This window comes from Arvicola amphibius, chromosome 1 (genome assembly GCF_903992535.2).
Source record: "Arvicola amphibius chromosome 1, mArvAmp1.2, whole genome shotgun sequence".
Taxonomy (NCBI): Eukaryota; Metazoa; Chordata; class Mammalia; order Rodentia; family Cricetidae; genus Arvicola; species Arvicola amphibius.
The window spans coordinates 30331479-30343508 of NC_052047.1; the positions used below are offsets into that span (position 1 = coordinate 30331479).

General features: G+C 43.9%; 1 protein-coding gene across 8 annotated transcripts in view; it reads left to right on the forward strand.

Moving 5' to 3' along the window:
- Fryl (FRY like transcription coactivator) overlaps positions 1-12030 on the forward strand; it is a 232418-nt gene that overhangs the window by 186674 nt on the left and 33714 nt on the right. For 4 of the 8 annotated variants that reach the window (XM_038321732.1, XM_042054758.1, XM_038321726.2 and 1 more), the window contains 7 exons: positions 611-796; positions 1928-2132; positions 3327-3448; positions 4417-4607; positions 6357-6451; positions 7603-8213; positions 8579-8676. In XM_038321732.1, the coding sequence (XP_038177660.1) occupies positions 611-796; positions 1928-2132; positions 3327-3448; positions 4417-4607; positions 6357-6451; positions 7603-8213; positions 8579-8676 (1508 nt within the window). The remainder of the gene's footprint in view (positions 1-610; positions 797-1927; positions 2133-3326; positions 3449-4416; positions 4608-6356; positions 6452-7602; positions 8214-8578; positions 8677-12030) is intronic. The other 4 variants (XM_038321758.1, XM_038321781.1, XM_038321751.1 and 1 more) reach the window with 3 other exon arrangements.

The window sequence follows — 12030 nt, forward strand, 5'->3', positions numbered from 1 at the left end:
CCCTATCTCAAACATAAGGAATTACCCTGACTCTCCGTAGGCATTTATACAGTGAGGAAGAAGGCCACATTGTAAATGTATGAGGAAACTTAAAACCAATTTAAAAATAAGCTGTGTAATACACAATACTCCATGAAATCTCTTGCACACAGTGAGCATTTGTGTTCATGGACTCTGGATACCTGGGCTGAACCCACCACAGTTTGCACACTCTCTGGGTATACGGATCGGGCTCGTGTGGGCTGGAGGAGAAGCTGGGAGGTAACATGCTTGCTTGGCAACGGACATGCTTGTGGTCAGGCTAAGAGGAACTCCCCACTCTCTGGGTCTGAACTCAACGCGTGTGGGTGTTTTTCCCGGTCACCCATTATCCCTGAGGAGTCATCTAACCGCGTCTGAGATGGCATCTCCATTCTTTTTGTTAGTAATCCAGATTTGATTGAAAGTCTCTGTGGGACTACATGCTCACACTACATGTGTGTGGGGCTACATGCTTACACTACACGATTGCACGTCAGGAACTTGAGTGCCAATGGTGGGACCAGTCCCTCATTTGGTGGCAAGCACACTGCCCTCCTAGCTGACAATGCTTTTCTCCTGTCCATTCCAGGGTTTGACCACTGCCACCCTGAGGTGTACGAACATTGCAAACGCCTGCTTCTGCACTTACTGATAGTGATGGGACCCAACAGTAACATCCGAACTGTTGCTTCTGTACTTCTCAGGAACAAGGAGTTCAATGAGCCCAGGGTGTTGACAGTCAGACAAACTGCACACTCAGAGTATGCTTTCACAGGTACTGAGTTCGAAGCCAGGGGCTGTAAAGTAGAAACATACATTCCGTCAAGTTGGAATCCCAAGTAGTGAAAATCAACCATAGAAAAGTTGAAACATGTGGAACCATTTAAAATGCAGTTGCAGGATTTTAATAACATCTATGTCGTTCATAATTATTAAGACCCTTACTTCTCAGGATCTCTAGCAAGCAGATTTTAGGTTGGGAATATATAAGTTGAAGAAGACATGAAGCGTGCTTAATTTATTGAGGACCTAGTTTTTTGGTTTTGTTGTTGTTGTTTGTTGCGTGAGATCCCTTCTCACAATTTCTGAAAATTGACTGACATTTAAAAATCTTTTAGCCTCTTGATTATCTTTGCTACATTTAAAATGTCCCATATTTTAGATTAAGGAGGCCAAAATTAATGAGGCTTTTACGGTGAGGCTTAGAAAGTAAGACAGCCGGGCGGCAGGGGCAGGCGGATCTCTGAGTTGGAAGCCAGCCTGGTCTACAGAGTGAGTGCCAGGACAGCCTGGGCTAGACACAGAACCCCTGTTTTTGAAAAGCAATAATAATAATAGAAAAAGAAGAAGAAGAAACCTTCCTGGTTTTGTATAAAAACACTTTCATTCAAAATCCCATAGCTTGTTGGTTGTTTATAACTATCCTTTTGTCCTTTTGCCATTTTGTAAGATTTTGGCTTTTAACTGTTCATTTAATGACTGACTTAAAATAAATATTAGATAGAAATTAAAATAGGTTCTTAAAGTGAAATGAAGCCGAGATTATAGCGCTCTCTCCATATGAAATTGAAAACTAGTTCACATCGTAGAAACGGAACTTGTCTTGGTAAAGGGGAAGCGAACGCCCCAGACTGCTAGGCACTTGCCACTGTCCGTGTTCTCCGGCAGATGGCAGCAGAGGGCCACCGATGGAGCTGCAGCTCGGTGACAAACTGAACAGTGTTTCCCTCCAGAGCACTGGCTCTAGATGTGCTCGTGGGGTTCAGGAGACGACTGTGTCCCGTAGCCTGCCCCGTGCCTTCATGTGTCCCCTGCCGTCTATGAGTAGCTATGACCAGTGTGGTTAGGAACTATTCTCTGGGTCCTGTTGCCACGTGTCTATTCATGGTGGGCTTTTCTCTTTCAGCAGGCATTAACGATTTTGTACCTGATTACCAGCCCTCCCCTATGACTGACTCAGGGCTTAGCTCAAGTTCTACCTCCTCTAGTATCAGCTTAGGAAACAACAACGCCGCCGTTTCACACCTCCACGCCACCCTCCTCGGCGAGGTAGACCTCTCCGTGGAGCAGGACGGGAAAGTCAGAACCCTCATGGAGTTCATTACCTCAAGGTAACCCTGCAGCTCTTACCATCTCCACGCTGTCTGTGGTGAACTAGTCTCACGGCAGCCAAGCGGCATAAGCCAGGTCTGGATTTTCTGTAATCCCATACTGTGAAACACACACGCCTGTATCGCGCAGTCTGTTGAAAACTACGATCCAATCACAACATTGTTTTGAACGCCTGTTGGTATGCGTATACTGAGACAAGTGAATTTTGTGGGTTACTAAATGCGCTAATACACTATAAGCTGGAGGCGTAATAACGCTCTAATCAACCATCCGGCAAGTGTTTGTTTCTTACGGTCGGCTGTATGTAGACTCTACTAGGTAAATAGATGGAGAAAAACACGCTGTCCCATAGCAAGAGCCAAACCACAGGGCTTTGAGCAAACTTGAGTTGGGTGATAGTAGGGAAGTCCTTCTGAAGATATGCTGGGGAAAGTGTTTTCTACACAGTGCCAGAGTGTCTGGGAAAGTTCACACCAGAGAGCCGTAAAAACCAGGCCTGTGGCTATAGATTGCGTGTGTGTGTGTGTGTGTGTGTGTGTGTGTGTGTGTGTGTGTGTGTGTGTGTACTATATATGCAAGCAGGAGAGTTGACTCAGCAGTTAAGAGTACTTGTTCTTCCAGAAGACCCAGATTTTATCCCCAGCACCCACGTGGTGGCTCACATCCTCTGTAACTCCAGTCCATGAGGATCTGACACCCTCTTCTGACCTCAAAGGGCAACAGGCATGCATGTCGTACACATACATACATGCATGTGAAACATGCATATACATAAAATAGTAAATAACCATTTTTATGTATGGGTTTTGCCTGTTTGTCTGTTTTGACCCATGAAATTTGAAGGTTAGCTTTGTGGGTGACAGAGTCATAAAATTAGGTGTTGGGGGAAATTACATTAAAGAGAAATAGACAGAGATTCTAAATTTTAAAAGTCCCTTTCATATGCGCAATACTCATTGTGTTAGGCTAATCTGTCATCTTTTTTGACTGTCTCTGACCTGGAGTCCTGTCTTGCTCCACTTGCTGTAGGCCCTTCCTTGTCCGTGTGTTTAAGTAATAGGAGTGGGCTGTGACCTGTGAGCTGACTAATTCAGCCACTGCCCCTCCTGAGTGTAAAGGCAAAGTCTAGACAGGTAAGAGCAAGCGGCTGATGACAGTTCCAGAAAAACAATGTTACCGTCTTCTGTTTTCAGAAAACGAGGGCCCCTTTGGAACCACGAAGACGTTTCTGCCAAGAGCCCCAGCATCAAGAGTGCCGAACAGCTCACCAGTTTTCTGAAGCATGTGGTTTCTGTCTTCAAGCAGTCAAGTGCAGGTATCGTCTTTAATGGATAGGCCAAGTAACATTTGATCAGGACACAGCATCAGTGCGGCTGAACTTTCAGTGATGCCCAGCCGAAAAGTTGGTAATTAATATTCCCCAGTGCAGATATTTTTAGAAAGATTGTCTTGTTTAATATGTGAATGATGACGGGTGTGTTGGTAAAGAAAAAAATCACTAGTTAAAAATCAGATTTCTCGCCGGGCGGTGGTGGCGCACGCCTTTAATCCCAGCACTCGGGAGGCAGAGGCAGGCAGATCTCTTGAGTTCGAGGCCAGCCTGGTCTACAAGAGCTAGTTCCAGGACAGGCTCTAAAAAAAGCTGCAGAGAAACCCTGTCTCGAAAAACCAAAAAAAAAAAAAAAAGAAAAATCAGATTTCTCTCCATGAAATCTTGAGATTAGTTTTGTGGATGATAGTCATAGAATTGAATAATACAATTAAGAGTTGAAAGACTAGTATTAATGGGAAATATACAGAGATTATAAATTATAAAATCCCTCTTATGTAAGTAAAGGTTTCAGCAATTTAAAATTTAACATATCTGACAATCTTTGTAAAAAAAAAATCTCATGCTAACATGGTGTTTGCCTGCTAGGGGTGGTTCTGCTTTTCTGGAGCTTTGGCAGTGTCTAGAGTTCTTTTGTCCTTGCTATAGGGTTGGTAAAGTAACTAGGATGTTACTAACACCACTCACTGCCTAGGACTCTCTCTAGAGGGTGAACTACCTGGCCCCAACTGTTAGCTAGCATTGCTGAGTGTGAGAGATCCACAGGATCCCTTCCTGGAGATCAGAAAACGATCTCTCCCAAGTGCAAATGCAGTACAGTCACTGGACATAATCCTTAAGTGTGGTCTCCCTAGCCAGGTAGTGTTCAGGGCACTGTCATACAGTGCTTAGCCCCTGGCTGTAACTCCCTGCGTTATACACACAATCACCCGTGGTCTCCCATGTCTTCTCAGAAGGAATACACCTGGAACGTCACCTCAGTGAGGTTGCTCTGCAGACGGCCCTCTCCTGTTCCTCTCGACACTACGCTGGGAGATCCTTCCAGATTTTCAGGGCACTGAAGCAGCCCTTGTCTGCAAATACACTTTCCGATGTCCTCTCCAGGCTCGTGGAAACTGTGGGGGACCCAGGGGAGGATGCACAGGTAAGAAACTTGCTGTCTTCTCTGGGCGGTCATCAGCTGCTAGAGCTAAGGACTTGTGGCAGCAGCAAGATCTATGCAGTGGCTATTTAATTACTACATAAGGTTAGCAACAGGTGAAGTTTCCTGCTGACTACCTAAGGACCTATTTAGATCATGTAATTTATGCCTGTCAGAGAAAGTTCTCTTTACACATACGTTAACACACCGTCTCAATGCTACTCCAGAGTCGCCAAAGGGTAATAGAGTTGGAATAACAAAGTTCAGTGGGAACGGAAACAGTTTCATTTTAAAGATACGTAAAATATCACACTGGAGAACTCAAGTTTGTGCAGTCTGTGGGTTTATTGGATCTTCACACTGACGAAGAAGAGCTGATCTTGGCGTTCTGGAAATGGTAGAAACACGGGTTTAATCTACCATCAACAGCCCACATAGTCTTTACTCAATGATAAATGCCATGAAATAATAAGGTATTGATTTCAAGAGCCATGAAGAAAGAAAATGCGCGTGAGTGAGCACACACACACACCACACATGCTCACACGTACATGCACGTGCACACACACACATACACACGCTCACATGCTCAGTTGTCTAAGTGGTGATCTTTGAGGAGAGACCGAAATGAACCAAGTCCTGTGATGATCTGGCTTGAGAACATTTTGCATAGAAAACAGGAGTCGGGCAGGGTGTCCTCTCTAAGGAACTCCTGGAAGCAAAGGGATATAGCAAATACTGAAGATAGCAGGGGCATGGCAGAACCAGTCCAAAATGCAGATCTTGTAGACTCTACTGTGAGTCTTGAACTTGCAGATTCCAAGGTGAGCACCTCACGGTGAGCGTCACTTTAATCTCGTGGAAAGCCACTCGAAGGTTTTGAGAAGAGGAAAAGAAATGGATGTGATGTGATTGGCAAGGGTCTGTCAGTGCTGCCTAGGTGCTGTTCGTGCACAGAGAGAGCCAGAGAGGCCTGTCGGAGGAAAATTTTGGCTAAAGTGACAGGTTCCATTCAGGGAGGCTATGGCGGTGCAGGGGAACAGTCAGATTTAGGATATATTTTTTCAACTTTTTTTTTTTTGCTTTTAATGAGCTATATTTTTCCCACTCCCCTTCCCTTCTCCCTTCTCCTCTTCCACCTTTTCCCCTGCCCCCTACACTCCCAATTCTCTGGAGCTATGGATTATAGCCTGGTTATTCTTTGCTTTATATCTTCTACCCACTTATGAGTGAGTCCATACCGTGTTTGTCTTTAGGAGTCTGTCTGGTTTACCTCACTCAGGATTTTTTTTTTTTTTTTTAGTTCCATCCATTGGCCTACAAAATTTAATGATGTCATTGTTTTTTACAGCTAAGGAATGCCCCACTGTGTGAATGTACCCCATTTTCTTTAGGATATATTTTAAAGTAATATGTTCAAGACCTGTTGACAGATGCAGTGTACATATTGAAAGAAGAGTGTGCCTAGACTTCTGGCCTCAGCAATTTGTGGCAGTTACACCGCTGTTTTAATCATTCCATGTCGTTGGTTTGATGAGTTCTCACCAATTAGCAAAGCCGTGTTGCTCAGAAAGTTAATTATTTTGTAACATGAATGTGGGGTTGGTTCTATTTTTAAATCTCCCGGGGAAGTCCATTGCCATTCTGGTTTTTGTGGTTGCTGTTGCTTTGGTTTTGTTGTTGTTGTTTTGTTTTGTTTTTAAACCGAACATAATTAATTAGATTTTTTTTTTTTAATTTTCTCTCCCCCAGGGATTTGTGATTGAACTGCTTCTCACCTTGGAGTCTGCAATCGATACCTTGGCTGAAACCATGAAGCATTATGACCTGCTTTCTGCTCTTTCTCAGTAAGAACTTACAGCCAGGCAGCCCTGACCCCAGGGCTTCAGTGGCTAAACTCATGTGATTGGAATGGCCGTGAACCAGTCTAGCGTCAGCAGTGAACGAAGACAATGGGCTGCGGGTGTAGGTCTGCTCTGGTCAAGCTCTGGTCAAGCTCTAGCCTGGGATACACAGGCCCTGTCTAAAAGAAAAAGAAAATATATGGGGAAGTCAGGTGTGGGCTGAAGGGATGGCTCAGCATTAACTCCAGTTTCCAGCAACCACATCCACCCCAAAACTCCAGCTCTGAAGGATCTGGCGCCCTCTTCTGGAATTTGAAGGTGTCCACACAACCATGCGCATACATTTTTCTTAACATTTTTTTTTTTTTTTTTTAAGCATGGAAAGGGAGAACTTCCCATAAGTTCTGCAACTGATCTGGTCAGTGCTCTCTTCCAGTGTCCTGGCTGGGGACCTTGTTACTTTCTCTTTAGGCTCCATCAAAAGCCCCATTGCTGTGTCACCAGTAAGTCACACTTAGGTGACCCCTCAGGACACCTACTTTACCTGATTACCACAGAACAGCCTCACCTCCCAATCCTTGAGGTCCCACGTAGTCACCTTCTCCTGAAGCATTTCTGACTCAGTGTGCTAATTGTTTTCCTTTAGATTCCTGTGTTTCCTTTGTGTTTTAACAATAGCAAGTCACGGTGTATAAATACATCTTTACATACTTAACTCCCTCCGTAGATTTGTTGCCCCATCTTTTTGTGTATGTTTGGCTCATGTAGAATAGTAACTAATTTTAATCAGTTAGGTATGTAGAAGTAAAAGGTCTGTATGCTTGGGTCTCATGGAAAGAATGTGCCATTGAAGGCGGGAGGGGCTGTCAAGTTGACAGTCATGGTACAAACAGGATCTACCTGGGACGTAACACTGATCTAAATCTAGAGCTGAAAGTTAGCGACAACTCTAGCAGTAAAACCTTCTGACTTCAAAATAGAGCCACGGCAAAAGATACACTGTTGTCTTTACTGTTGAAGCAAAACTGAAATTTCTTGAAACAAAGTCAGATTTAAAAAAAAAAAAAAGTTGCTTTTTCAGTTTTTAAGAAAAAAATTCAACATAGCAAAAGTAACGTGACATCGCCCCCCCCTCCCCGCCCACTCTCTCTTAGAACCTCATACCATGACCCTGTGATGGGGAACAAGTACGCAGCTAACAGGAAAAGCACTGGACAGCTCGACCTCGGCACGGGTCCCGTCAGCAGCAGCAGCGCTTATGCGGGCTACAACAGTAGCGCGAGGAGCAACTCCTTGAGGTTGAGTTTAGTCGGTGACCGCAGAGGGGACCGGAGGCGGAGTAACACACTGGATATAATGGATGGCCGGATAAACCACAGTGGTAGCTTGGCCAGGACTCGAAGCCTCTCCTCGCTGAGGGAGAAAGGAATGTACGACGCGCAGCCCACTACTGAGCCCACCAACCTGATGGCCACCATCTTCTGGATAGCCACGTCTCTGCTAGAGTCTGATTACGAATATGAATACCTCCTGGCTCTCAGGCTTCTCAACAAGCTGCTCATTCACTTGCCTCTGGATAAGTCGGAGAGTCGGGAGAAGATTGAAAGCGTACAGAGCAAGCTGAAGTGGAGTAACTTCCCGGGCCTCCAGCAGCTCTTCCTCAAGGGCTTTACCTCAGTGTCCACCCAAGAGATGACGGTGCACCTCCTCAGTCAACTCATTTCGGTCTCGAAACACACGCTGGTGGATCCGTCCCAGGTGTCAGGTGATGTGGATATAATCTACCAGTGTCGGTATAGTTACCTTTTAGGGTTGTTGGGGGTGGGGGTGCTGGGGATTGAACCTAGATTCTTCCTAATGCTAAGCAAGCACAGAGCCACTGAAGTTGATCCTCAGCCAGCCTATAGTTGCATTTTAATGTAGTTGGAATGTAGACCAATCATTTGTTTTGAAATTGCTCATTCCTACATGAAATGATAATTTTTCATGTTAGTTAAATTATTTGGTAAAAATTTGTAAGATCAGATATACCATAAACATGAAAGTGGGTTTGTCCAGACCGTTTAAACATGCCTTCAGCTTCCCGAATATTTAAAGTTGGTTCTTGTTTCTCTTTTTCCCGCCCAATAGGCTTTCCTCTTAACATCCTTTGCCTACTGCCTCACTTAATCCAGCACTTTGACAGCCCAACTCAGTTTTGCAAAGAAACTGCTAGTCGAATAGCAAAGGTAAGCAACCGTGTCACCGAGGGGTCCGGCTTAGGACACTGTTCTGTCCTGCAGATCCTCTCGCTCTGAGTCTCAGGATTTCGCCTCTAATGCTTATTCCGCTTATCATGCAAAGGAGGTACACAAAAGCCAGCAAATAAAAATACTGAATTCGAGCGACCCTTCTCTGAGTCTGTGTCTTTTTCTGCTTCTCTTCCTACTTCTCTTCTCTGCCACTCCATTGCTTTCTCTTTCATTCATTTACTTCCTGGCAAACCTGGACCAGGCACTGGGGTGACTGGGTAGGTAGAACTGCGGTCTTGTGGCTCTTGATGTGGGGACAGATGTAGGCGTGGAAGCTGAAGCCACTGCAGAGTCTGGTGAGGCTCCAGGCAGTGATGGCAGAGCCCCTGGAGGCACAGATGACACAAAAGGAGGCCCTGTCAAGGCTGAAACTGAGAATCAAACAGGACCCACCGCAGTGAGGTCCCTGGGTGAGAAGCTGTGAGTGGGAGGAACTGGAGTTTTCTGGGCAGAGGACATTGTGTGTGCTGAGAGATGGCTCAGCTGGTAAGAGCCTTGCCGCTCTCTCTTCTCGGGGACCCGAGCTCCACTCCCAGCCACCACCACCCCCAGAGAGCATGCACACGCTCACACAAATTGGATGTAACTAGTAAAGGAAAAACTACCTGTGCAGGGGCCCCCAGAGGAGAAGTCACAGTATATTTTGAGTTCCTTAAAATCCTTTCTCTTTGCTTTTTAACCCTTTCTTCCCTGTCTCTTTCTCCGCTCACTCTGTTTACCTTCCCACCACACAGTTCTGACAACAGTAGTATAGCTCTTATATCATTTGTTAATATTTGAAATATTAATGTTAAATATTTATCTCTTAATTTCATTAGATAGAATGTTGCCATCTTGTCGTTTTAATAATTTTCTGTCTTGAGCAGCTTTTTGAAGATAAGATCCCTATTTATGCACATACAACGCTGTGTTTGTCAGTCATTGTCTCTTGGAGGGGGCGATTTTCAAAGTTAAAACAGAAAGGCGTTAGATACATTTAGAAGTAATACACACTCCCAAGTAAATGACGTGAGCTGGGCGGAGTAAGTGAATGGCAGCCCAGATACGAGAACCTAACCAGAGACCTGGGAGGAAAAGCCGGAAATTTCTAACAGAGAAGAGTGAGTAAATTTACTTTCTGTGAAGAGCCTTTCAGAAAAGCAGCTTTCTTACGACCCCCTCCATTCAGTCAGCAAGAGCACAGCCAAGGGAAGAGGCAAGCGCATGTGGTCAGTGAAGGGGACCCTACAGTCGTCAGGCACAGCGCTGCTGGGTGCAGACCCATAGTGAGTGCTAAGCAGCCACAAACACATTAGCCGTACGAACATCAGAGCTTTTGCATTATTTTGCCAGGTAATATAAAGGACGAGAAAATACTGAGAGCCGAGCGTGGTGGCACAAAGCATCACCACACGTGCAAGGGCACGCATCTTCCTAGGGAACTGTAGGATAGCCAAGGGACATAGTAAGACCCTGCCTTAGAAACAAAAAAAAAGACAGAAGTTGTATTAATAAGATAAAATATGGTCTTGAATTTCTAGATTTATTGTTAAGTTATTAAGTATGAAGAGATTCTTAAATAGCCAATTGTACGTAACTTAGCTGTCATAATGGAAACACATCTTAGTTTCTTAAAAATGGTAAGCCAGGCATGGTGGCACTTGTCTATACTTTTAGTACTCTGGAGACTGAGGAATTTTGTTATGAATTTGAGACCACCTGGGTTACATGGTAAATTCTAAGCCAGCCTGGGCTACAGAGCAAGCCCCTGTCTCAAAATAAATAATAATAATAATAGTAAAAAAGAAAAACTGACTGGTGAGCTGGCTCATAAGTAAAGACACTTGCCCCCAGTCCTCACAACCTGGGTTTGAGTCCCAGGTCCTGCATGGTAGTTAGAACCATGTCCAGCAAGCTGTCCAATGACCTCTTCCACACACATGCCCACACATACAATAAATAAATAAATGTAATGAAATTGAAAGAAAAACATACCTGGTTATTTTAAAAAAAAGATGACTCAAAAATTCTTACTCTTGATTTTAAAAAGTTTGGGAACTTATTAATAAGAATGGAAAACTGATTGTTTGAAATAAAATACTTTTAGATAATATCTTCCTAACATAAACCAACTTTATACATAGTATTTTCACTAATAGGGTTTAGAATAATATAAAATTTGTTAAAATAGAGTTTAATATTCTAATGATGCATTGTCAGAAAAATATAAAACAAAGTCTCCTCCCGAGAGCCCCCAGTTGAGGGGTTAGAAAGAAAACTTGAAGGGAAGTATGGAGGGGCTTAATTGGACTTTTTAAGGAAATAGAAAGCACAAGTAGGGAAATAGAAGCATTTAAGAGATGTTGCCAGAGTGTGCAATGCTGGATTCACTGAGAAGGCGAGATTTAGGCCTGACCCAAAGATGTCCTAGGCCCCGAGGATAAAGATGCAGCTGCCATGACCTCATCAGGTCACAGGAAGTCCCTACATAATTTTTTTGCTTCTAAGAATCCAAATCAGGGCTTCTGTGATTGCTAAATTGTTTTCAAGTATGCTTTCTCCTGTGGCGCAGCACAGGATGGCTCCCTCTGTGTATGCTTTTAGCAACCTGCAGGATGTGGTGAAATTGATTTCCTTAATTTATTCTCTCGCTTGTAACTGTTGAGAGTAATTCTCTACCATTATGTACTTCCTCATTATGCAAATATCACCAGATCTCTGTTTGTGCCCATGGGGTGCTTGGCATTTCGGGGCCAGGCAACACTCCTTCATTATGGCAGAAATCATAACAAAACAGTTCGTTATTTTGGGACCTTCAGAATGAATTCTAATCTGGTGCTTCAAAAATGTCAAAATGAAATCTTAGGTCATTTTCTTTTTTATAATATTGCACAGGAATTTTCTCCCTTTTCAAAGATAAGTGTGCTGAGAAAATAAAAATACCCTTTGTAACAGCCAGAGGTGATAGCGCACACCTGTGTGTGATCCCAGCAAGCAGAAAGCCAAGGAGGAAGAATCAGCAATTCAAGTCTGGCAAGGCTCAAAAGCAAACAAAACCCCAAAGAGTGTATCGTCATTCAAGAAAATTTTTCTAGCAAAGATTTAAATAGTTGCCATGAAGTTACAAGATTATATGACTTCTTAAGTCATTCATGTTGAAATAGCAATAAGAAACATCAACCAAGGCCTCCCTCCATCTTCTCATCGGTTTTATGGATGATCGATGAGATCAGCTGCTTCCAATGGATTTTGAAAACAGTTTCCATGCTACTCCGTGTTGTCAGCGGTCAACCTGCCCATATAGCTCTAGTC